We start from the raw sequence: 24,117 nt of genomic DNA, 5'->3' as shown, positions 1-24,117 counted from the left end.
TCCCATTATCTCGGCACGCCAGTTCGCCAATTTAATAATGTCATGTTTTCGCATTGTTTGTTTCATCAAGATATATATATATATATATATATATATATATATATATATATATATATATATATATATATATATATATATATATATATATATATATAAACTATGCGCAACTTCAATTATTCACTCAAATTTGTTGAACTATTTGGTTACAATTTTAATTGCATATATTTGTTCAGATCACTTGATTAACTAAAGTATTAGTTCAGTTTTAATTCAACGTGACAAAATGTTGCTCCATGCATTGGGTAACATTGAAATATGTTTACTGGAAGTTATGTAACAGTGCTAAACCAAGTTAGATCTTGTATTTTTAAATCTAATTATAAAGCCACTTGCATAAGCGCTTGTTTACCTAAATAAAGTCAAACATAGATACACTTCTTCAACATAATGTTTTTCCAACAATAAATAAGTTAACCAAAATAACTAAGAACTCTTCTGCTTTACTTGATAACCACTAATAATTTTTACAATATGTCTTTACAACATTATTAAGACTTATCAGATCATTTTTACAGTATTATTGAGACTTATCAGATCATTTTTACAGTATTTTTGAGACTTATCAGATCATTTTTACAGTATTATTGAGACTTACCATTTTTCTATTTTCCTAATAACTAGCAATATAACTAATAATATTTCTTCTAAACCTACTATACGAGGAGCCCATCTGCAAAACGCACTAACTCACAACAAAAAAATGCTCTTAGGTATAAATTTTGTTTGAGTTTCACATTCTATCTAATGAAATCTATCATCTATTTAAATATTGAACCAATAAAAAAATTTTTGGTCCTAAAAATAAACAAAGAAAGTATCAATTTTTGTTGATGTGCAACTATAAGCAGTTTAGTTTTTCGTTGTTTTCTCAAAAACAGTTTACTCGGACGGAGAGATTCTTACGTAATGTTACGTAACTAGCATGAGGTAACTTAAGTAATGACATTGCAAAAAACTTACAAACGGACTCACAGTCTTTATAAATGTAGTTACAAACCTTTTTTTTTCCTCATCAAATACCATTCAGTATTGCTCCATCAACACTCTTGGTCATGCTCTTGGACAGATGAACGGAAAACTTTTTTAATACACGAGTCTCAAATTTTTGAAACAGCCTGCCATCTAAAATAGTATGTTCAACATCTGTCGCAGCGTTTAAAAAACATCTAGAAGCATATTTGGAACATCAAATGTGCAACTAAATACAAACAAACAAAAAGTTAATGGGCTTATTTATCATGTCTAAATATTCGATTTGTAAAATTATTACCTTAGGTAATAATAACAATTTCTTCCATTTTATTTTTTTTTATAATTTATTTTTTTATATTTATAATAATTAAAAAATAAAAAAAGTTTAAAAAAACAATAAAAAAAACAACAAAAAAAACAAAAACAAACAAAAAAAAAAAATAATCTATATATATATATATATATATATATATATATATATATATATATATATATATATATATATATATATATATATATATATATATATATATATATATATAAGGTAAGTATGGGTATTAAGGCCCACCTATAAAAATGAAAATGTAAAGAAATGCTGATTTTTTTTTGCTGCCAGTGATAAAACCAGATAACTCTAATATTAAAATGTCGAAAAAAAGTTTCACAATTTATTTTTTCCCTAAGTTTGGATTAGTGGGCCTTATTACCCGCCGGGCCTTAATAACCACACTTACCTTATATATATATATATATATATATATATATATATATATATATATATATATATATATATATATATATATATATATATATATATATATATATATATATACATATATACAGTGATGGGCACAAACTTTTTTATTATAGTTTAACTAAACTACTAAAACTAAAAAAAAGTAGTTAAACTTTTAGTTACAAACTTTTTATAAAAAGTAGTTAACTTAAACTAATTAGAAATAGTTAACTAAAATTCAACTTTTTTGCGCATAAAATTCAAATTTTTTTCATCAGGTTTATCACTTTTTAGTTTAACATCTTTGTAGCACATGTTCACAAGTAAGCTGTTCATGTTATCAATAACAATAACAGATTATTAGATTAACAGTTTGAATTTATGGTATTATCAGACCAAGCGGAAATGATGTTGAAAAGTCCAGTTCATGCACTAAATAAATAAATACATAAAAATAGTAATAATAGAATTCTTGGAGTCCTTGGTCAGGTGAGTGGTGCATAGAAATAGAACGATTTATTTGGCGATATATAAAAAATTTAGTTAATAAAAATTTAGTTAAACTTTTTCAACTAAACTAGGAAAAAAGTTAGTTAAACTAAAAGTTTAACTTAAATAAAAAAATTTAGTTTAACTATTGCATTTAACTAAAAAAAAGTAGTTTAACTAAAAGTTAACTAAAAAATTAGTTAACTATGCCCATCACTGTATATATATATACATATATATATATATATATATATATATATATATATATATATATATATATATATATATATATATATATATATATATATATATATATATATATATATATATATATATATATATATATATATATATATAGCATAATATTTTTTACATCCTTGATAATAGACAGATGAAAAAATGAAATCGCTACACAATTTAAAAAAGGATTTTTTTAATTTTTTTTTTTATGTGTATATATAAAATTAATAAATATATTCATAATTATATATCAAATCATAAAAGTACTCTTATTTAACGCCTTAGAAGAAATTTAATTCATTGTCGTTTATTAGAAGAGTTTGCCTTAGTTTTGTTTTAGATTGGTTAAGCGAAGAGTGTGTTTTAAGATCATCATTTAAAAGCGTATTCCATAATTTAAGTCTTCGATTTGTAATTGAGTATTTAGTGGCTGAATAATAGGTTTTGGATTGACTAAAGTTATTTTTTGAGAATCTTGTGCTGTATATATGATTCATTTTTTTTTAAATATTGAGTTAAATAAAGGCGGTGCCGTATTTTTTATCAAGTTTAAACATAAATATAAGAATTTGATAAAGATTTATTTTGAAAATATTTAATATATTGAGTTTACAAAAAAATAATTTTTGTATGGGAGAGTCGACCTTCATTTGTAATAATCCTAATAGCATGTTTTTGTTTGCAGAGAAGTTTATTTATTTTTGTAACGTTGGTGCTGCACCAAGCAATATTGGCATAGTTTAGGTAACAATGTATAAATGAAAAGTATACGTATTTCAAAAAAGATTAGTTTAAAAACTTTTAGCTTTATAAAGTATATCAATATTTTTTTTGAAGTTTTATCCTCAATTACATTTATATATTCTCTCCAATTAATATTTTCACCAAGAATTACGCCAAAGAATTTTAACGATATTTTCCTTTTTATTAAATTATTATCAATAAAAAGATTCGGTAGTTTCAATGGAATATATATTTTTTAAATCATGATGGAATAATGTGTATTTAGTTTAATTGATGTTTAAGGATAGTTTATTGATTTAAACCATCGGCTTAGTTTATCAAGTTCTTTGTTTACTGTTAAAAATAAAATATTAATATCTTCATTGGAATAAAACAAGTTAGCATCATCGGCAAATAAAATTGAGTTTAAGATATTAGAAAATTTATTTAAATTATTAATATAAACTTGAAACAAGAGGGGTCCTAGTAATGAACCCTGGGGAATACCGCGTGTGATCATATTATCCGTTTTTCCACCTTCGTATAAAATAACTTTTAAACCAAGCCAAGTTTGAATTTCTTATGCTGTAGATTTCGAGTTTGGATAAAAGAATTATATGATCAACTGTATCAAAGACTTTGCTTAGATCTATAAAAACACCTAAAGTATACTTTTTTTCATTAAACCCTTTAAATATATCATGTACAAGATGTAAGATTGCGTGATCAGTAGAATGACCAGATTTAAAACTAAATTGTTTATTGTACAAAATATTATATTTGCTTAAGAAAGAATAGAGACTATTATACATAATTCGTTCTAGAATTTGTAGTTTTTATAATTAGTTTCTATAATAGTAGTAATATCAGTTTATCTAATAACAATCATAATGACAATAATAGTAATAATAATAGTAATAATAATAACAACAACAACAATAAAAAAAAAACGTGAAACGTAACTTTTTTATTTATGTTACTTTAAAGGTGTCCGAAAAAGACCTAACGGTCTTATCACAGAACACCGCGGAAGAGCATTTAATTAAGAAGTTTACGCCTCTTTCTTTACCGATGCATTTTTGTTTTCATCCAATTGTAAGAACTGTGACCAGTTTTTCCAAATATAAGTTGAATCAAAAACATATACTCTCACACCATTCTCACGACACTGTCTGGTCTGAGTTTTTAAACTATGTTGAAAATAAACGTCAAACGCAAGGTCATTCTTTTTTATTTCTTTATGTTTTGTTGATGTGGTTTTGATTATTTTTTCTCAAAATTCAATTTCAGAATACTTTAATGTCTTCAAATATACTGGAAAAAATATATGAACAATTGCTGAAATATATGAACATATGCTTTTAAGAAAGAAGCTGCTCAGATTATCATCTATTTTTTTTTTTTTTTTAGTTATTATTGACTTGTCGTATATCATTTTCCTATCTACTAAGAGTTTTTTTTGGCTTATTACTTATTCCATTTATTAAATACTTATTCCATTTATTTATTTGCTAATAATTACTTTAACTAGAACGTGGCGCAGTAATTAAAGCGATTGATTTAGAAGCAAAAAATCCAGGGTTGAAAGCAAGCTTTGAGCGTATTTCGTGCAATTGTTTAAAATGCTTGCAAACAACTTTGTACAAATACCGACATTTGACTTTTAGTAACGTCGTTGGACGAAACTGTTTTATCCAATTTCAGATATTTTAATGAAAAGTCCTTCTTTGTAACTATTACAAAGTATGATTTTTCATAGAGAGATTTTATTTGACACTAGAATTTTGTTAAATGTTAAAAACGCAGTTGACAGTGTGCATCAATTGGTCTGTATTAAAATAGTTGACGCAGAATTTTGTAAACTGTTTAACATCGCAGTGTTGTTGCAATCTCAATTTCTGTTTTTATACAATTAAAGAGTATCAAGCAACTTTAGATTTGGGGTTGAAATATAAATGATAGCTTTCAATACACTATTACGCACAAAAGATAGATGAAAAAGTAGAAACTGTTTTATTGTGGTTTGCATTCACTATAATTGATACTGTGTCTACATTTAAAGGACGGGGGAAAAAACTTACATTGAATCACTATAACAATTGAGATGAAGAAATTCCTAGATCATTTTGCAGGTAACTAATGTTTATATAGTATAAAAAGATAATTTTAGTTAGCTGCTAACTTCATAAATTATTTTCTTATAAGCTACTATTTTGTGCAAATTTAGTAAAATATGTTGTTTTATTTATTATATAACTTGTCATATCAAAATACAGAATTATTGCACCTGATTCACTGCTGCTGTCTGTGGGTTACATTACTTTACTTTATGATAAGACAAATTCTACTACTGACATCACCAAATGCAGAAGGCTTCTGTAAACTAAAAAGTTTCGACAGAGTGAGGGGTTAACACTTACAAAAGGCGCACTCTTTAAGCATTTAAAAAGAGATGTGTTTAAAGGAAGGTACATCTTTTTTTTGAATGGCCTTATTACCCCAAAAAATTTTGTTGAATAAAATGTTTAAAAATGATTTTTACGTATAAATATTTATTTAGTATCATCTGATGACAATCTTTAGTGTCACAACAGATTGTACCCAATGCTACTAAATGGGGTTGGAAAAAAACTAACACAATGACACCTTTGTGGATGATTCTGTGCGTCGATTTAATAAAATGTGAATGCAAGAAAAGTTACGGAACGCAATGCAAATGCAAACATTCAAGGTTAAGCTGCACAAAGCTATGCGAGTGTTCTGGTAAGTGTTTGAAATAAAAATGAACAAGCCTCATTTTTATTAACTTATTACCAAATTTTGAAAAAAATTAGTTTCATGGAAATATATATATATAAATTTAACTTTTTTTTTAAATGCCGTTATCTTTTCAACTCTGATCTTAACACAACCTTATGTCATCGGTTTAGAAGATTGTATAGTATCTATAGTCAGCTCAGTTGGGGGTTACCCTAGGACTAAAAAAATATTTTCAAAACAGGGTCTTTTTTTGTGTGAATACTTTTTGAAGTTTTATTGAAATGTATTGTATTGTTTTCTTTTCTTTGCGTTACCCTTAGTGGTTCTTTATTTGCCTTTTTTTCCAACAACAAAACTTATGCAGTTCCCGGGAATTCTCAAATTTTCACATTTATCACATATAGCGGCCGTCATGTGCGATAAATGTAAAAACTTGATGCGCCAAAAAAAAAAGCGCTAATATTAATATAAACGCATTTTTCATTGGTTTTTAAAAAGTTATAACGTCATGTATGAGGTTATGCTTTTTTAACTAACTTAAGTAATTTAAGTAAAAAAAAGAAGGTGATTTTCAAGTTATAGTCGGGTTTTTTTCGAATTTAGTTGGCTAGTCGGGTATTTGACACAATTCAGTCGGTTAAACTTTCGTTTTAAGGACCTTTTTTTTTTTAGAAGTCAGTCGGTGCTTTTTATGGATACACCCCCACCCTTATTTTATTCGTAGAATTGCATCTGTGCATAGTATTCGCTCAATAAACATTTAGATGGCATTGAAACCATTATTTGTCATTTTTTATGCTATCATTTTAAAGTAATAAAAACTAAGTAAAATACAAAATTATGAACTCGTACCTTGTACAAGTTTGAGACAGTACCAATATTACTTATTTATTATTTATTTTAAAATTTCCGAAAACAATAAAGTTATACATATTCAATATAAAACGCGACAACAACCAAGAAGAAATAAAGGAAAGGCAGTGAATTATTTAGTTATTTTTTGTAAAAAAACCATAAAAAGCTTCAACTAGCTTGTTACAAAATATTTTAATCTACTTTATAACAAAATAATTAAAAACTATCAAGCTGATAGACGGTCATTTGAAAATGGAGAAGATGTCTTATGATTATGTAATGGAAAATAGTTTGCTGCAAAATGATGATATACATGCAAAAATTTTAAGTTTTGTTTCCGAAAGCAATTTTAAAGAATTTAATAGTTTCTAATAGGTTGTCAATTATTTCAAAATTCACTTATTAAGCCAAAAAAAAGTGGAAAAAATCAAATAGAACGAGTTTGTAATGATACCTCTGCAGAGGTACCATTGCAGAGGTACTATTACAAGATCTTTTTTTTCATACTGCATCAAAATTATGTTTCAGCTTAAAATTCGCCTGTGCTTAAAGATTGTACTAGACTAATTCTAATATACAAAGCTGGCTTTAATGGTGCAACAATCTGACGATCTTTTTAAACAACAGTCAGATGAAGCGAGTGAACTTAATACTGACGAATCGCTTTTTTATAACTTGCTTTGTTCCTCTAGAACTATAATGTTTCAAAGATGAGAAAAAAACAGGTTGTTTGGAGAAATCCGAAACCATCGTCAAATAGTTACTGTAGGCCTCTCAGATTTATATATAGAAAAGAATCAAAAGAAGTTTTTGCAGAGTATGAGTCAATTATGGCTTCTATTAAAAATATAGCATTATCCAATGTATCTGTTTTATTGGAGGACGGTACAATGAAGGATGTTGTAAGTACAACATATTGTAGATATAACAATGATAGATGGAAAAATTTAAACTATTATTTCCACAGTTACCAACTCTTACCAATGCTGTTCAGTGCATCTCCAACCGAAATGAACGACCTATTTTTAAAAGTTCAAAAAAAACAACAACTTTAGAAGGCAATATCAGACATTATTTTTCAACTTTGCATGCTTGGATAAGGTTTTTAGAATGTATACTCCATATCTCTTCCAAGATTCCAGTTATAAAGTGGCAGGCTAGGATTAAAGAAGAAAAAAGGATTGTTAAACTGAGAAAGGTTCAAGTTCAAGCTGAATTTCAAAAAAAGGCGGGTCTTGTCATAGACCAACCAAGAGTAGGTTGGGTTATTAGCTCATCAAAATTTAAAACATTCTGTTGAGAAAATGCTTCGCTATATGTAGACCTGTACCCTTGGTATCCTGACCCAAACACTTTACTAAAACATAAAATTTTGATTCATGGCTATGAAGTTATTGAATTATTTACTGAATGTGTTTTCTGAAGAGGCTCTGAAATATTTTTTGAAGAGCTCAAGAGGCTACCGATAAGGTTTTTAAGATCTTTCGTGAAAATTTTACAAGAAAATGCGATCAAAAAAAAGGAATTTAGACCTTTTTCACAGTCTTTTGTGTGCATCTGATCCTTTATTTCGACATTTAGAAAGAAGATGCATAACAAAAAGAAATGACTACCACCTGGTGTCATTAAGCTATTGCATGAGCAACATACTACAGAGCATACAACAGAATACTCTAATTAAAATATAAATTTAATTAACATCCTTGTTGTTAATTTGTTGGGTGATTTAACGGAGTTTTTTATATATGGAAAAAATTGGGTTTTTAAATAATTTGCGTAATTATGTAATAAAATTTAAAAATTTTTCAAAACAAATGTTATTTTTTCCGCAGATTGTGTTTTTCAATGTAATTAACTGTTTCTAATAAAAAAAGTTAATAAAATTTTTGTTTAAGGGGTTTTGGCTGGATAACGTCACTTTTGACCCACTGTGCAATGGAGTACTATTCTACAGTTTTAGGCCCCCACAAATGCTGTATTAAGTTACCTCATACTAGCTAATAGTAAAAAATCGCTTTTTTAATAGTTTTGTCGATTGAAGTAAAGTGCTTATGGGTTGTAGTTTACAAAATAATGTCACTTACCGATAGACACGGTTAATAACATACCTTAAAACTTAGCAACTTTAAAAACTAATAAATTTGTCATTAAAAAAAATATAAAACTCGGCCTCTCCCAGACCTAATGATGTCAAATAATATAATGTAAAAACATAACTATAGTTGTAACTTCTTTACCATATTAAATTATTTGTTACAACTCTTAAGATGTCTCTGCAATTACAATGTTTCATGGTGCCCCACTCTCCCCTACTACTTTAAGTGCTTTAAGTTAGTTAAAAATGTACTTCTGATTCCGCAGGTTTCAAAGCTGAAACCTAATTTTGCTTAGCATGATATGAAAATGTTTTGATGTTTCAATTATCTATTTTATATTTACAATTTTTTTTTTTTTTATATTTTGCAATTTTTACGTTAGTAACGACAGGACTTCTTGAAGATCATGAGGATCTTGTCATGAAGCCCTTTACAATATATGATTAATTTTTAATAAAAATACAATGTCTTTAGTGAAATAATAATACACCTTTATGCAAAAACATTTAAAAATCAAAATAAAATGTTAAAAAGCTAAGATAAAATGTTAAAAGAAAATAAATATACAAAATAGAACAATAACAAAAAAAAAAAAAAAAAAAAAAAAAAATATTAAAAATAAATCAAGATATTATCAATTAAAAATATAATTTTTTTAAGTTTTTGTTTGAATGAAGCAAAAGTCAGTTGGGTAGAAAAATCAAAATTTGGTAAGACTATTTTTGTTCCAGAGATAAGGACCTCGATAAGAAACAAAATACTGGTCTTTGCTTTTATGGCAAAAAGGGGCAATAAGATTGTTATTAATTCGAAGATTATATTTGTTTTTAGGTTTCATACAATAAAGATTTTGTAATACGTTTGGCAACAAATTTTCTCTACATTTAAACATGAAACATAAAATATTAAAGACATTTTGTTGATATACATTTAAAATATTCATTTCTTTAAAAAGTTGTTTCGTATGAAAAAACCGATTTTTAAAATTTATTATGCAGGCTGCGTGTTTCTGATGAAGGTAAAGAGATTTTAGCTTTGTTCTATGAGTGCTTCCCCATATAATATTCGCGTAGTTTATATGACAATGTATAAATGAATGATATAACTGTGTTAACTGGTGTTTACATAATATATTTCTTGCTTTATAGAGAATTCCGAAGCATTTAGCAATTTTATTGGAGGTATTATCAATATGATTTCTCCAAGATAGATTTTCATCAATATATACTCCAAGAAACTTAGTAATTTTTCTCTTTTTGTTATTATATTATCAATTAAAAGGTCTGGCATGATATGAGGCAGTTTCTGTTTTTTTAAAGGTGGATAAAAAAGTGTCCATTTAGTTTTTTCTATATTTAGAGACAATCTATTTTGTTTAAACCAAGCAGATACTTTTTTTAATTCATTTGTCATATTAGTAAAAAGTATATTAATATCTTTATGAGACAAAAACAAATTAGTGTCATCTGCAAAATTTATTGTTGTTAAGTTTGATGATTTATGAAGATCATTTATGTACCAAGTGGACCAAGTTATGGACCAAGTATGGATCCTTGTGGAACACCACATGTTATATTCATTAATGGATGAGATATAGAATCTTTATTGTAAACAAACTGTTTACGGTTAGTCAGATAACTTTCAAATCATAATAGGGTTTTATCTTTAATACCATATGATATTAGTTTTTTTTAACAGGATTTGATGATTGACGATATCAAATGCTTTAGACAAATCAATAAACACTCCTAGTGTAAAACAACAGTCTTTAAAAGAGTCAGTTATATTGCGCGTAAGTTGAAGAACGGCATGCTCGGTTGAATTATCTTTTTTAGAACCAAATTGGTTTTCGTGTATTTTATTTTCAACAAGATAAGAGTAGGTTTGGTTGTACATTGTTCTTTCTAAAATTTTTGAAAAAACTGGAAGAACTAAAATAGGGCGATAATTTGTTATATTTGTACGATCCCCTGTCTTAAAGATTGGAGTTACTTTTGCTATTTTTAGTTTATCTGGAAAAGACCCTTGTGCAATGGATGCTCTAAAAATTTTATAAAGAATATCTTTTATAACATCGTAAGAATCAATCACAATATTTGTGTTAATATCATCTTTATCACGTTTTAATGACTTAAAAGCAACCTCGAATTCATTAAAAGTTAACTCAGTAAAATTTAGATTAGAGCTTATTTATGTTTTGAAATCATCAACAGATTTATCTTTAACGAACGAAATACTATCGCTTAATTTTGTACCGATAGTGGTGAAAAGCTTATTAAATTCAAATGCAATATCATTTGAGTCATTTATTAATTTGTTATCAATTTGTATAAAATTTGGGAGTAAATTTTTATTTGGTTTAAGTTTTCCAGACAACTCTTTCATGATTTGCCAGACGCGTTTTGAGTTGTGCTAATATTTATTAAGTTTGAATAGTAGTTTTTTTTTTGCATTTTTGCGAAGCTTTTCATATAAGTTTGTATAAGTTTTATAATTTTGTTTATGTTTTTCAGATTTCTGCTTAATTTTTGACGATTTTTGAGAGCTTTAGTAATCCCGGGAGATGACATTTCTTTATTGCTTAAAACTATTTCAAATAAAGGAAAATTGGAATCGCACACTTGGTAAAAAGTTTTGAAAAAATTTCGTATATTATTTTGAAATTATCATTAAAGTTAATATAACCCCAATCTATAAGTGATAATTGTTCTCTGAAAGAATTTGAATTATTATTATTATTATTGATAAGCCGTTTTTTTATAAAAACTTTTCCCTGCTTTTCTTTTTTTAAATTAACACATATAGAAAAAAAAATCGGGAAGTGATCAGAAACATCGGTTTTTATAATTCCCGTTTTTAGTGACTTATTAAAAAAAATAGGTTGTCAAAATGTTACCAATTAATGATGATGAATGACTTGTGATTCTAGTCGGGCGATTAGTTAAATGCGTTGCTCCAGTTTCAAATAAACCATTAAAAAACTTTCTTGAACTTTGATTTTCATAATAATCAAAGGAGTTTATGTTGAAATCCCCGATCAAGTAATTTTTTTTTCTTTTCAAGATCAGTTTGCTTTATTATATTTTTTAGTAAAAATTTGCCAAAGTTTTCAATTCTACCAGTTGGTGGCCTGTAACAATAGCTTATTAGTATAATTTTTGAACGCTTATTGATAAGTTCTATTGTTAAAATCTCTTTGTTTTCGTCAGAAACGCACATCTCGCTATGAACTTTATACAGAAGGTTAATTTTAACAAAAAAATAAAACTCCTCCTCCTCGCATGTTAGTACTTCGTTCTAAAATTACTGGATCAAAAAGGGAGATGGAGATTTGAGTTATTTTTAAAATCTGCTTGTAAACACCAGGTTTCAGTTAAATAAATTAAATTAAAAGAACTTTCCGCTACGCTAATAAAATTTAATAAGTTTTCAAAATTCATTTTTAAGCTATGTATATTAATGTGGACTGCATTAAGATAATCACTTTTATTATCGCTTTTAAAAATTTTTCCCACGTCACTAGGATAAAAATAAAAGGTTTCAAATTCAGGAGAATTAATTTCATTAAAATAATTAATATCCGGATCGGATTCGTCGTCTTAGTGTAATTTATAGGTTTCAAATAAATTAACTTTTTTTTCGAAATCGTTATTAGCTGTTTCCATTTTCGCTATAATTTAGATTTGGCGATAAATAATAGTATGCAATAATTTGGAAGTCTTTTAGGAAGACTTAGTGATTAACTTATTGCTTACCACAAAAAAAAATTTAAAAAGATAAGATATTACTTTTTTAGGAATTCCAATCCCGAACAATAAATTTGTCATATGAAATATACGCGTATTTGCCAGCTTGTCTTTCGACTTTCATTTTTCAAGTAATGTCTTTCGTATAACATTCGTTTCCTTACAGTAATCTTCATATATGAAAATATTTTTACCTTTTAATTTAGAAGAGTTGTTGAGAATTTCAGTTTTATCTTTAAAATCCAGAAGTTTTAGGATTATTGTTTTATGTTTGTTGTGAACTACTTTGCCTATTCTATGTGCTCTTTCAATGTTTACACTTTACACTCCTACTATGTCGTTGAATATTTCTTTTACCTTTTTTTCACATTCAACCCAGCTTTCATTGTCATTTTCAGAGACACCATCGATTCTTAGATTATTACGCCTTGACCTATCCTCAATCTCTCTGAGTTTGTTATTTATTTTTATAAGTTCATTGTTGTTATTTTGTATTTTGATGTTAGTCAGATTTTCTTTTGCAAGACAATCAATGGCGGTTTTTATATTTTTATTGAAAAGATCTTCATGAAAATTTAAACTTTCTTTGATTTCTTCTACTTCCTTTGCAATTGATGCTATTTCGGTTGAGTTTTGAAGGATGTTGAGTTCAACTCTGTCTAATCGATCATTTAATATTTTTTTGTTAGAACTATGTTGATAAAAGTATTTTCTTGTTGCTTAAGCATTTCTTCCGTCTCGATCTTAAACTTCATAAACATTTCCATTATCAATTTTTTAACTTCAACAAGTGTGATAGAAATGTTTAATAAGTATAAATTATTATAATATAAATATCTATTAATACTATTAACGATTTTTTACTTTCTTAAAGCAGCGAAAAAAGCATGCATTCACTTCAGCGTCCTTACTTAGACTAAGATTTTAAGGACTAAGACTTCTTTTATAAAAATAATATTTAAATGAGTGACGGATTTCAATATATAGCGTGTGAAAATGGAATTAATTCCAAATAGACAAATACCTAGTAGCTTTTGCCACAAGTATTTGGAGATAATCCGCAAGGAGTATCTGAAGATAATCTAACGTCACCAAAAAGCTGAAAAATGCGTATGGCATAAATAAAATGGCTAGCCGATATAGTGATTTTATTAGGACTCTATTTAAAAAGTATTGATAAAACCTGCATTTTATTTTATTTCCAACATGAGGGATTCTATGAAAAGGTTGCGATGATAGTTTTATCTTCAATAATTCTTTTAGCCGCTATCTGTCTATTTTACAATTTAAAGTGTGAAGCATTATTGTAATCGCTATAAAACTTGTATACTTTACTTTTATAGTATGAAACTCTTTGTTAAAACTTATATATTCAGAAAAAATAACTCTTTTGTGATTCTGGTTAAATCTACAAAAAAAAAAAAAAAAAAAAAAAAAAATATTAAGGGTCATATTTAACGGAAGTTTTTATAAAAAAAAAAAGAAATTTTTTTCTTCGTTATATTCATTGCCTTGTCTTCTTGTACCTTACTTTGTCTTGCTTGATTTTAGTTAAAGAGTATGTCTAAAGATTTAAATATAATTCACATAATAAATATTTAATTTAAAAAATATATTTAATAAAATAAACTTTGTTATTCTAATTACAAAATACACATCGTTGTCAATGAATTAAGTAAAATGCAAGCCTTTTAGGGAGCCACTATCTTATTAGCTGATGTAACAGTTTACATTTTTAAAACTTTTTGTTATGAAATTAGGATTAGATCCTGCAAAAAAGACATTTACTAAGATATTCGTGGACCATAAAATGTTTTGGTTTGTAAAATAGTTCGCATTTAACCGGTTCGCAGTTTGCATTTTACCAATTAATATTATTTCTGGAAGTTATAAAAAAGTGCAACATATCTTATGACATTAACAATCAAATTTTTAAAGCGTTAAACTAAATATGCTTTTAAATCAGCTGATAAAATCTAATATTTCTTTAGATGACGTTTCGTCTGACTTTTATTTTGAGAAGTTTGGTAAGTAAGGAGAAAAAAATTGTTTTTTTTGTTTTAGCATATTTTATTAACTTACACTGCGTGCAAAAAACAAAATAGAAAAAAAAAAAAAAATTAAACTTTTTACCTACAAATCAATTTATAAATTTTTGGTTTTGTCAGAAAAACACTTTAATAACATCATAGAAATTGTTTGATTCACATACTTTTGACATAACTGTTTGACGCTAATTCTTTTCGACATAATTATTTGACGGAAATATTTTTCGACCTAACTATTTAACGCTTATGTTTACCGGGATAAGCGTTTAAACTAATTTTTTTGCCTGACTTCGTTCAAGAAGTTGAGACAAAATATCACCCATCAAGCGAACAACATTTGAGAACAAATTGGCGTACTGTCGAAAGTAGTATTAGGTGCAATTTTAACTAAGCACAATTAAGCTGAATAGCTAAGTACAATTAAAACTTCAGAGTCGTGTAAGTTGTCTTTTTATTTCAATTTTGGCGATGGCTTGCTTATGTACTTCATCGGGACCATCAGCCAGACGCAAAACGCGCGAAAAAGCAAACATGTGTGCAAGAGGAGTATCAGCAGATAATCCAGCGGCACCAAAAAGCTGAAAAATCCAAGTCATTTATTTTAAATTAAACACACACACACAAAACACGCACAGAAAGAAAAAAAAACGGCATCGCACAAGAATCTTAAAATTGTTACCTGTATTGCTCTATCGATAATCGTCTGCGCTGTACGAGGAGCAATCACTTTTATCATTGCTATCTCAGAAGCTGCAACCTTAAATAAACGTCATTTTACACTTTTATGTTATTATAAAAACATCATAAAAAAGTAAAGTTTAAAACGTATCTATAAGATAACAGTAAGAAATTAAGACGTTTTGTTTTGTTTTGCATTTCATTGCATTTGTTTTGTTTTGTTTTGCATTTCATACTTTGTTACCGACTGTATCCATCATATGTGCTGCTTTTAGAGTCAATAACCTAAAAATATTTTAGAAAATCTTTTTTAAAATAACTTCGCACTGACTTCAAAACTTTCAAATATACTCATTTGTTTTAATTATTTGTATTTAAGGTGTCCTAAAGGATAAACCCTGTTTAAACGATTTTTTTTTTTACGTTTTTTAAATCTTTATTCACCTCGAAAAGGCCAATGCAGTCGAAGTCGAAAAGGCCAATGCAGTCGGAAAGGCTACTGTGTGTTAATGGTGGTTACAACCCTCTCTCAACACTAATTCCAAAACACGAACCTTGATAAACAAGACCGCTGCGCAGAGAAACAAGTTGAGCACGGTACTAACAGGGACGTGGTGGGGATCGATCTTGGAACTTTTTGCTTATGAAGCGAGCTCTCTACCACTACAATACTACCGCAATTTGTGGAATATTTCCCAAAGAAAAATCCCAATTCTAAAAATAATAGCACCTTTATTTTGTTTTTATTTTGTTTTGTTTGTAGTTTTTTTGTTTTGTCTTTCTACTTTTTAAGATTTCAAGTTATCACAAAAAAATAAAAAAAATAAAAAAAGTTGCTCAATTTATTGAAAAAAATGGAATGTTTTTTTTTTCGTCTGCGAATTTAAATTTTAAATCAACACAAAGACATTGATTAAATGTGAATTAAATGACTCTAAATCGTCTTTTAACTTTAATTTATCTTTATCTTTTGACAAAAAAAATAAATAAATAACTATATACAAGGGTACAGAACCTTTTGATATTTAATATATGACACTTTTAGGCCTAAAAAACCTCTAAACTTAAATATGCTTGTGTGCTTGTGTCAAAATGAGAATGTGTTGCAAAAAAACTGCAGTGAAAAAAATATCCCTTTAAAAACAGTTTGCTTCTCTACCTAAAAAGCAAGAAAATATTAATTCACAGACTGCACTCACCACAATTTTTGTAAAAGATTCTCATTAGACATTAGAAAAACGCAGATAAGTTTGGAGCTACCCAATATATAAAAGTGTCATACCTTAAACATCAAAAAATCCTTCACCCATAAATTTATGAAAATTCATTTGGATCTATCAACAGGTTTAAAAAAAAAATTGTGTTGCTTTCAACCCCATTATTTAATATCATAATAAATAATTAATTACACTATTAATGCATAAAATATAATTTTTTAGTTTCAAAAAACAAATACAGTAGACTGCAAGTTATAAAAATAGAGTGTTTTCCTAAAAATTTGGTTTATCCAATGGGGCTCCTTTGGTTTATCTTTTGGGGTTCCTTATTAAAGATTAGTAAGACTTAACTAGACAACCAATATTTTTGTTAAAATCTATAAACAATTTTAATTTCAAAGTAACATAAAAAAAAAATTACCGTGCTTGTTCAATTTCAATTCTGGATTCGGCAATATGTGATTGAACTGTTCCTTGTGCAATAAGTGGCTTACCAAATGCTGTTCTTGAGTTTGCTCGATTAACCATGAGTTCCAAAGCACGTTCTGACCATCCTATTAATCTCATACAGTGATGAATGCGACCAGGACCAAGACGGCCCTGAAAAAATTCATTTAACTTATAAGTAATTCAAAACTTTTAAAAATAAATTTATCACAAAATCAAATTTAAATTATTGTCCAACAGCTGAACACAATGTTATGAAAATGAATAACATGAGAGAAAATGGTTTATCAAGAAAAACTTTTTTTGCAGTGATATAAAGCTAAAAAATGTAAAAAACCATGCAGCAATCTTATGTGCATTTTAACTATTTTTTTCCCTTTTAAATCTTCAAAAACCTATTTTTAATTCAAAATTTAATGAATCCTGAGTAGTATTCATTTTAGTAAACCATATCTGAAATTATTCTCAAGTATATTTGATTTCTCTATTAAAATGAGTGAGAACTTTGTTTACCAAAATATGACATCTACGCAAAGTAAATTTCTTTAAAACAAATTAAAAATTATAATTTTTACTTTTTTCATCACTCAAAAACAAAATTACAATAGTTATTTTTTATAAAATATATTATATTATATATATATAACTATATGTAATATATAAAATATATTACATTATATATATATAATTATATAAAATCATGGCTGCCGAGAGAGAGAGGGAGGGTAGACGGGGAAGATTCCCAGGGCCCCGTGTGTGTACGAATAATTTTTTTTCATGAAGCCTTATTTATTTATCACTTATTTTTTAAAAAAAAATATTTAAAAAACGTAAAGCAGACACAAATCGAAAAGTAGAGATTGCAAGTATATTACTTATCGCCAGACATTCAAAATGAATTCATATCATGCTGTGCAGATTACTTGAGAACTTGTATTTTAAAGGAAAGAGAAACTATGAAGTATTATTCCCTTTTTGTTGACGCAACACCCGATTCTGCGCATATAGAACAAACTACATTCATTTTACGGTACATTAAAATGAATGTAGTTAACGTTAAGTCCAACAAATTTGAAATTATGGAAAGATTTCTTGCATTTGTTGACTGCAATAAGAAGACTGGAGAAGATATTGCTAATTTAATTCTTGAAATGCTACAAAGGTATAATATTCCTATAATTGACTGTTGCGCACAAGGATATGATAATGGATCTATCATGAGTGGATCATATAAAGGTGCACAAGCTCGCATTTTGCAAATTAATCCATTGGCAATTTTTTCTCCTTGTGCATGTCATTGTTTAAATTTTGTGGTGTTCATGCAGCAGAATCTTGTATTCATGTTGTAAGATTTTTCAGCACTATACAAAAATTATACAATATATTTAGTAGTAGCCCACAAAGATGGAAAATACTAAAAAATAATACTGGATGTTCTTTGCACGCTATGTCAAATACATGGTAGTCTGCAATAATTAAAAGTGTTAAACCATTTGCTGAAAAATTAATGAAATTAAAATAGCAATAAACGCTGTTTATGAATTAAACTTAACATCAGAAACTCGATCAGATCATATTAGAACAAAAAAATATATGGAATCTTTTGAATGCTTAGTACTGGCAAAAATATGGTACAAAGTTCTTGCAGCTATAAAGTACAGAAGTACTGTTTTACAAGCTCGCAGTGCAACAATTGATGTAGAAATAACCAATTTGTTGAGTCATCTTGTTGAATTAAACACGATAAGAGATAGTTGGGATACTATTTTAAATGAATGTAGATTGTTAGGCACATCTTTACAGATAAACAGAATTTTCGGGGAAAAAATATACTAAAAGAAAAAAAACAACACACAAGTTAATAAGGACACCGGCAGAAGAATTTAGAATTAATGTTTTCAATGTTTTCATGGATAGCATTATTGGAAATATGACAAGAAGATTGAATGCAGCGAAAGAAATAGATTCTTTATTCAATGTATTATGGTTGTTCCGTGACTTAAATGATTAAGAAATACAAAGTAGGGTAGGGTGGGGCAAGATGACCCGTGGTGTAAGAAGTCTTTTTGCTTATGTGAGAGTATCATAGAACGGTAATGTTTTATTCCTCTATAATACTATTCATAAAGTTAAAACAAAATCGTGGAATAAAAATTGTTTTTAATATTGTTGGTAGGAGAGGTTTAAATCGGTTTATAACTTTTTGGAATATTTTGTTAGTAAGTTACTTCTAATTTTGAATGTTTATTGGATTGGCAATACTTGTGCGATTAAGGCAAGAAATGTGTTGTTTTATAGAAAACTTATCCCACAATAATATATAGTAAAGTAAGTCGCGATTTAACGGAATTTCTACCAATTTTAAAGTGTGTTTAGAACATAAAAATGTACAAATTTAGTTATTGACAATGTTTATATGTTGGTTTATATGTTGATAACTATTATACATATTTATAAATAGCTTTTTAAAATAATTTTGTATATTAAGTAAATGTTATAATATATATGCTAAGTAAAATGAAGCTGTATCACATGCTATTTTTGCAATTCGATGCATATTTGTAAAACTTTTACAAATATGCATCGCATTCAGCTGAATGAAGTTGTATTAATACAACTTCATATATTATTACATGCGCGTAATACAATTTTTACTAAAAGGAGCTGTGTTTAGCATGCAACATCATAATAATAATTGCAACATCGTATTATTGTTAATAATCTTGAGTAATTTTGTATGTACATGTAAATTTAGTAAGTTCTTATTTAACTCAAATAGAGTTAATTTATAGATGTTATGTAATGTATAAAATAATAATGTATTAAATAATTATAATAATACCGGTATGTGTTTGTATGTTTATATAATTAAAATTTTAAGGTTTTAATATTTCTTTAGATACATATTTAAATATTTCAAATAATGGTGAGAAACTATGTGCGAAAAACACAGAGAGATGCAACAAATAATAGAATAAAGTCAGCATTAGATGTAATAAAGTTGGGCTGCAGTCTAAAGAATGTTGCAGCTGGTGGTTTGTCTCTGGGTGGTAAATTTCCTATTTTTAGTAAAGAATTTGAATTAAAGATTGTTACACAAGTTCAGATAATGGAAACAGGATTATTTGGCTTGACAACAATAGATGTGTATTGCCTAGCATATGATTTTGCTAAACAAATGGGAATCGATAATCCTTTTAATAAAGAGTCAAAAATGGCAGGAGTGGGTTGGCTGCGAGGATTCATGTCTCGCAAATCACAACTTTCTATTCAAACTCCACAAGCCACCAGTATAAGCAGAACCATTGGCTTCAATAAACCAAAAGTAAATCAGTTTTTTCCAGTATACAAGTCATTATTTGAGGAACCTAAGTTTTCAGCCAAACAGCTCTGGAATATGGATGAAACTGGAATCAAAAATGTCCATAAGCGAGGAAAAATAATTGCAACGAAAGGCAAATGACAAGTTTCAAAAATAACTAGTGGAGAAAGAGGTGCTACTGTGACAGTTGTGTGTGCAATGAGTGCAAGTGGCACTTATGTCCCACCCTAATTTATATTTCCCTGTAAGCAAATGACTGATAATCTGGCTGTTGGTGCACCTTCAGGCTCAATTATTAGAGTTAGCTCCAGTGAATGGACTGATTCATCTTTATTCATTGAATGGTTAACACATTTTGTTGCTGTGACTCATGCTTCTAAAACTAATGAGCAATTAATTGTACTTAATGGTCATCACAGTCACAAAACACTTGAAGCCATTAACTTTTATCGTGATAATGGGATCCATCTCATAACTATTCCACCTCATTGTACACACAAGATGCAACCTTTAGATCATACATTTTTTAAACCATTGAAAGTTGGCTACAATGCAGCAGCAAGCAACTGGATGTTATCAGGGGCGTAGAATTTCATTTTTTGACATGGCAGGTATTTTTGCAACTGCCTACAACTTCACTGCAAACATTGACAAAGCAATCAATGTGTATAGATGCTCTGGTTTATACCCAATAAATGACCTTATTTTTAATAATGAAGCCTTTGACGCAGCTTTGCTCACTAATGAAGTTGAGCCATTGAAAATCTGTCAGCAATCTAGTGAATTGCCTAACTTGCCTCTTGTTGCACCTATACAGTTGGCAAATGTCATGAGCACAACAACTACTGCTGCAAAATTGAAGGCTGTTGATGATGCAGATTTGCCAATTGTTGATGAGTATCTTGGCCTTAAGTCTCCTTTAAAAATTTTGGAAAAGATTTCTCCGCATCCCAAAATTCCTGTTTTAAGACAACGAAAGAGAAAGACAGAGTCAGCTGAAAACCTTACTTCTTCACCTTTCAAGAAGCGACTAGAAGAGCATGAAAACAATGTAAAAAAAAGCAACAAGCAGTCATATTGCGTAAAGAAAAAGCTGCACTTAATAAGTTGATTAAGCAAAAAATGAAATCAATAAATTTAAAGACAAAAAAGGTAAAGAACCTGAAAAGCAGAAAGCAGAAAGACCTAATGGAATAAATGAAAAGGAAGAAAGATATGGTTTCTGCCTCTGAAAGTTTTATCACTGATACAACTTTATGCACCATATGCAACTGTTTCAAAGGTTTGGGGCAAGATGCACTCCTTGGAGCATCTTGCCCCATGGCTGGGGCAAGATGTCTCCTTGCACAATTATTAGTTTTTTTAACTTTAAAGTTTATCACCAGTAATAAAGTAGTTATTTTATCTTACCAATGTCTTCTCTTATAAGTAAACTTTGATATTAAAAAGAAAAATTACTAGAAAATGTAAAAGTGTTTGTTATATACGCTAAAGTTTGTTAAGGGGGGCATCTTGCCCCACCCTACCCTAAGTGTGGAAAGTTGCAAAAAATGTATGAAAATGATATTGATGATCATCAATATCATTTTCATAAATACTACATTTGAAATCAATTTATCATGCCAATATACAAAATATTTCAGCTTGTTGAATTGTTAAATGAAATTAAAAAAAACAAACTGGATGTGCTGTTTCCAAACATTATAATTGCAATAAGGCTATTTTGCACAATTCCAGTGACAGTTGCCCAAGCAGAAAGATCTTTTAGCATGTTGAAAAGAATAAAAAACGTATTAAGATCAAGAACGACACAAAATCGTTTAAATGACTTAGGACTTTTATCTATTGAAGCCGAAATGGCTATGAAAATTAATTTTGAAGAAGTTATTATTTTGTTTGTGAGTCGAAAGGCTTGCAAAGCTCTATTATGAAACAGTGTAAAACATTGTTTTTTATACACTTTTTCCTAACTTTAAATTTCAAAAGATTTAAATAGTTTTGACTTTTAAAAGATTTAATTAATTTTCATTTTTAATTTTTAATGACCAGAGCACGCTTTCTGGTCATGGGTATATGATTAAGCATATTGAGGGCCCGTTAAGAAAACTTCCCCAGGGCCCGAAATTTCTCTCGGCGGCTATGTATATAATATATATAATATATTATATTATATATATAATATACTGTATTAAAATTATAATAGTTATAACTATTCAGTTTTTTTTCCATCTTTACTTTGCATGTATTATACTAAAACCATAATTTTTTTTTTACTCTGTCTTTATTAAACTGAAATTCTTCAACTTTTTCATACTTTCATAACACCCTTATAAAACATCATCAAAAGAAGTATTAATTAAATTTTATCAGCTAAACTAAAAACTTAATTAAAAAATTTTAATACAGTAAATTACTTATATAAGATTGTAACTTTATCTAAAAAAATGACAATTGTATAAAAGTTAGAATTGGCTAATTATTATTTATTATAAATATATATCTATTAAATATTTGTAATAAATAATAATATTTCAAATAACTGAAATGTTAAATTTGAGAATTTTCTGTCATAGTAGTGATAAATTCTATGACTTGACAGTTAAATAGTTAATAAAACAAAGCTTTACTAAAAATCAACATTTTTGTATAAATAAAATGTTAAAATAATATTCAGGGCCAACAACACGAGTTTAGAAGTAGGAAAAATAGCGTTGGCCCTGATATAAATTTTCTATTACCTGGGCAATTTCAAAACCACGACCTTCACCAACCAGAATATTAGAAACAGGCACACGAACATTTATAAATTCTATTTCTGCATGACCACCTGTAAAACGATAAATCAAATCATATGCACAAAATTGCATTTCATTACCTTTAAATGTATTCTGAATAATATAATAACACTGGAAATAAAAAAAGTTTGAATTAAAAATATTTTTAGAGTTAAACATTTACAGAGTATCTTAAACATTTACCTAATAAATATTTAGTTATATTAATTATATAATATATTTATCTAATTCAATATTTAGGAAAAAAACCCTTCAAAAGTAGGTCAACCTTGTACTCAAAAGAAGCAAAATTATATACAAATCTCAAATAATATTTGCTTTATAAAAAAAAATATAGAAAGAAAAAAACATATATTATCAAAAACCTGTTAAAATGCACCTTTTTTAACTTTTAAAGTGCTTACAATACAAAAGCTAAGGTAATTTTTTCAATGGGTTCTAAATTATTTCAATTCATTAACTTTTATACAATTAAATAATATTTTTACAGGATAAAAATTGAGAAATTGTTGAAGGAGTGGACAAAATTAAAAGATGAAAGATACAGAACAAATTTTGCTGAAGTAAATAAAAGACATTTGTTTTAAGAACAAGTTAATAACGTATTTTGGTTAGGAGAACATCTTCATGTTATGTTTGAGGAAATATTAAAAGATATAATGCGAAAAAATGAAAGAAACAAAGAAGATATTGCTTTCTTAAAAGACCAGCTTGGTGAAAGAAAAGGAAGACTTGGAGGTAGAGATGAAAGATATGAAGAAGTAAAAAAAAGAAAATTCTGAAGAAATAAAAGAAGCATATCAAAGTTAAATAAAAATCAGCAGAGTAAGATTAGTTTAGATTAACTAAGATTTGCTAGTTGCACCAGAGAAGAGTTAGGCTAGGAAACAAATATATTGTTATTGATCAATTTTGAAGTATATGGGCAAGTTT

The 24,117-nt window shown here is 27.6% G+C and overlaps 1 protein-coding gene across 1 annotated transcript in view; it reads right to left on the bottom strand.

Annotated features, from left to right (window-relative positions):
- Nucleotides 1–14,726: 14,726 nt before the first annotated feature.
- LOC100204420 (acyl-CoA dehydrogenase family member 10) overlaps nt 14,727–24,117 on the bottom strand; it is a 60,788-nt gene continuing 51,397 nt past the window's right edge. Inside the window, exons 18-22 of the mRNA XM_065814353.1 lie at nt 23,128–23,216; nt 17,042–17,220; nt 15,640–15,688; nt 15,405–15,482; nt 14,727–15,303 (exon numbers count right to left, since the gene is read on the bottom strand). Of these exons, the coding sequence (XP_065670425.1) occupies nt 15,154–15,303; nt 15,405–15,482; nt 15,640–15,688; nt 17,042–17,220; nt 23,128–23,216 (545 nt within the window). The 3' untranslated portion in view covers nt 14,727–15,153. The remainder of the gene's footprint in view (nt 15,304–15,404; nt 15,483–15,639; nt 15,689–17,041; nt 17,221–23,127; nt 23,217–24,117) is intronic.

This window comes from Hydra vulgaris, chromosome 12 (genome assembly GCF_038396675.1).
Source record: "Hydra vulgaris chromosome 12, alternate assembly HydraT2T_AEP".
Lineage (NCBI taxonomy): Eukaryota > Metazoa > Cnidaria > Hydrozoa > Anthoathecata > Hydridae > Hydra > Hydra vulgaris.
The sequence above is the reverse complement of the archived record's forward strand: the minus strand, read 5'-3'. Positions and strand labels throughout refer to the sequence as shown.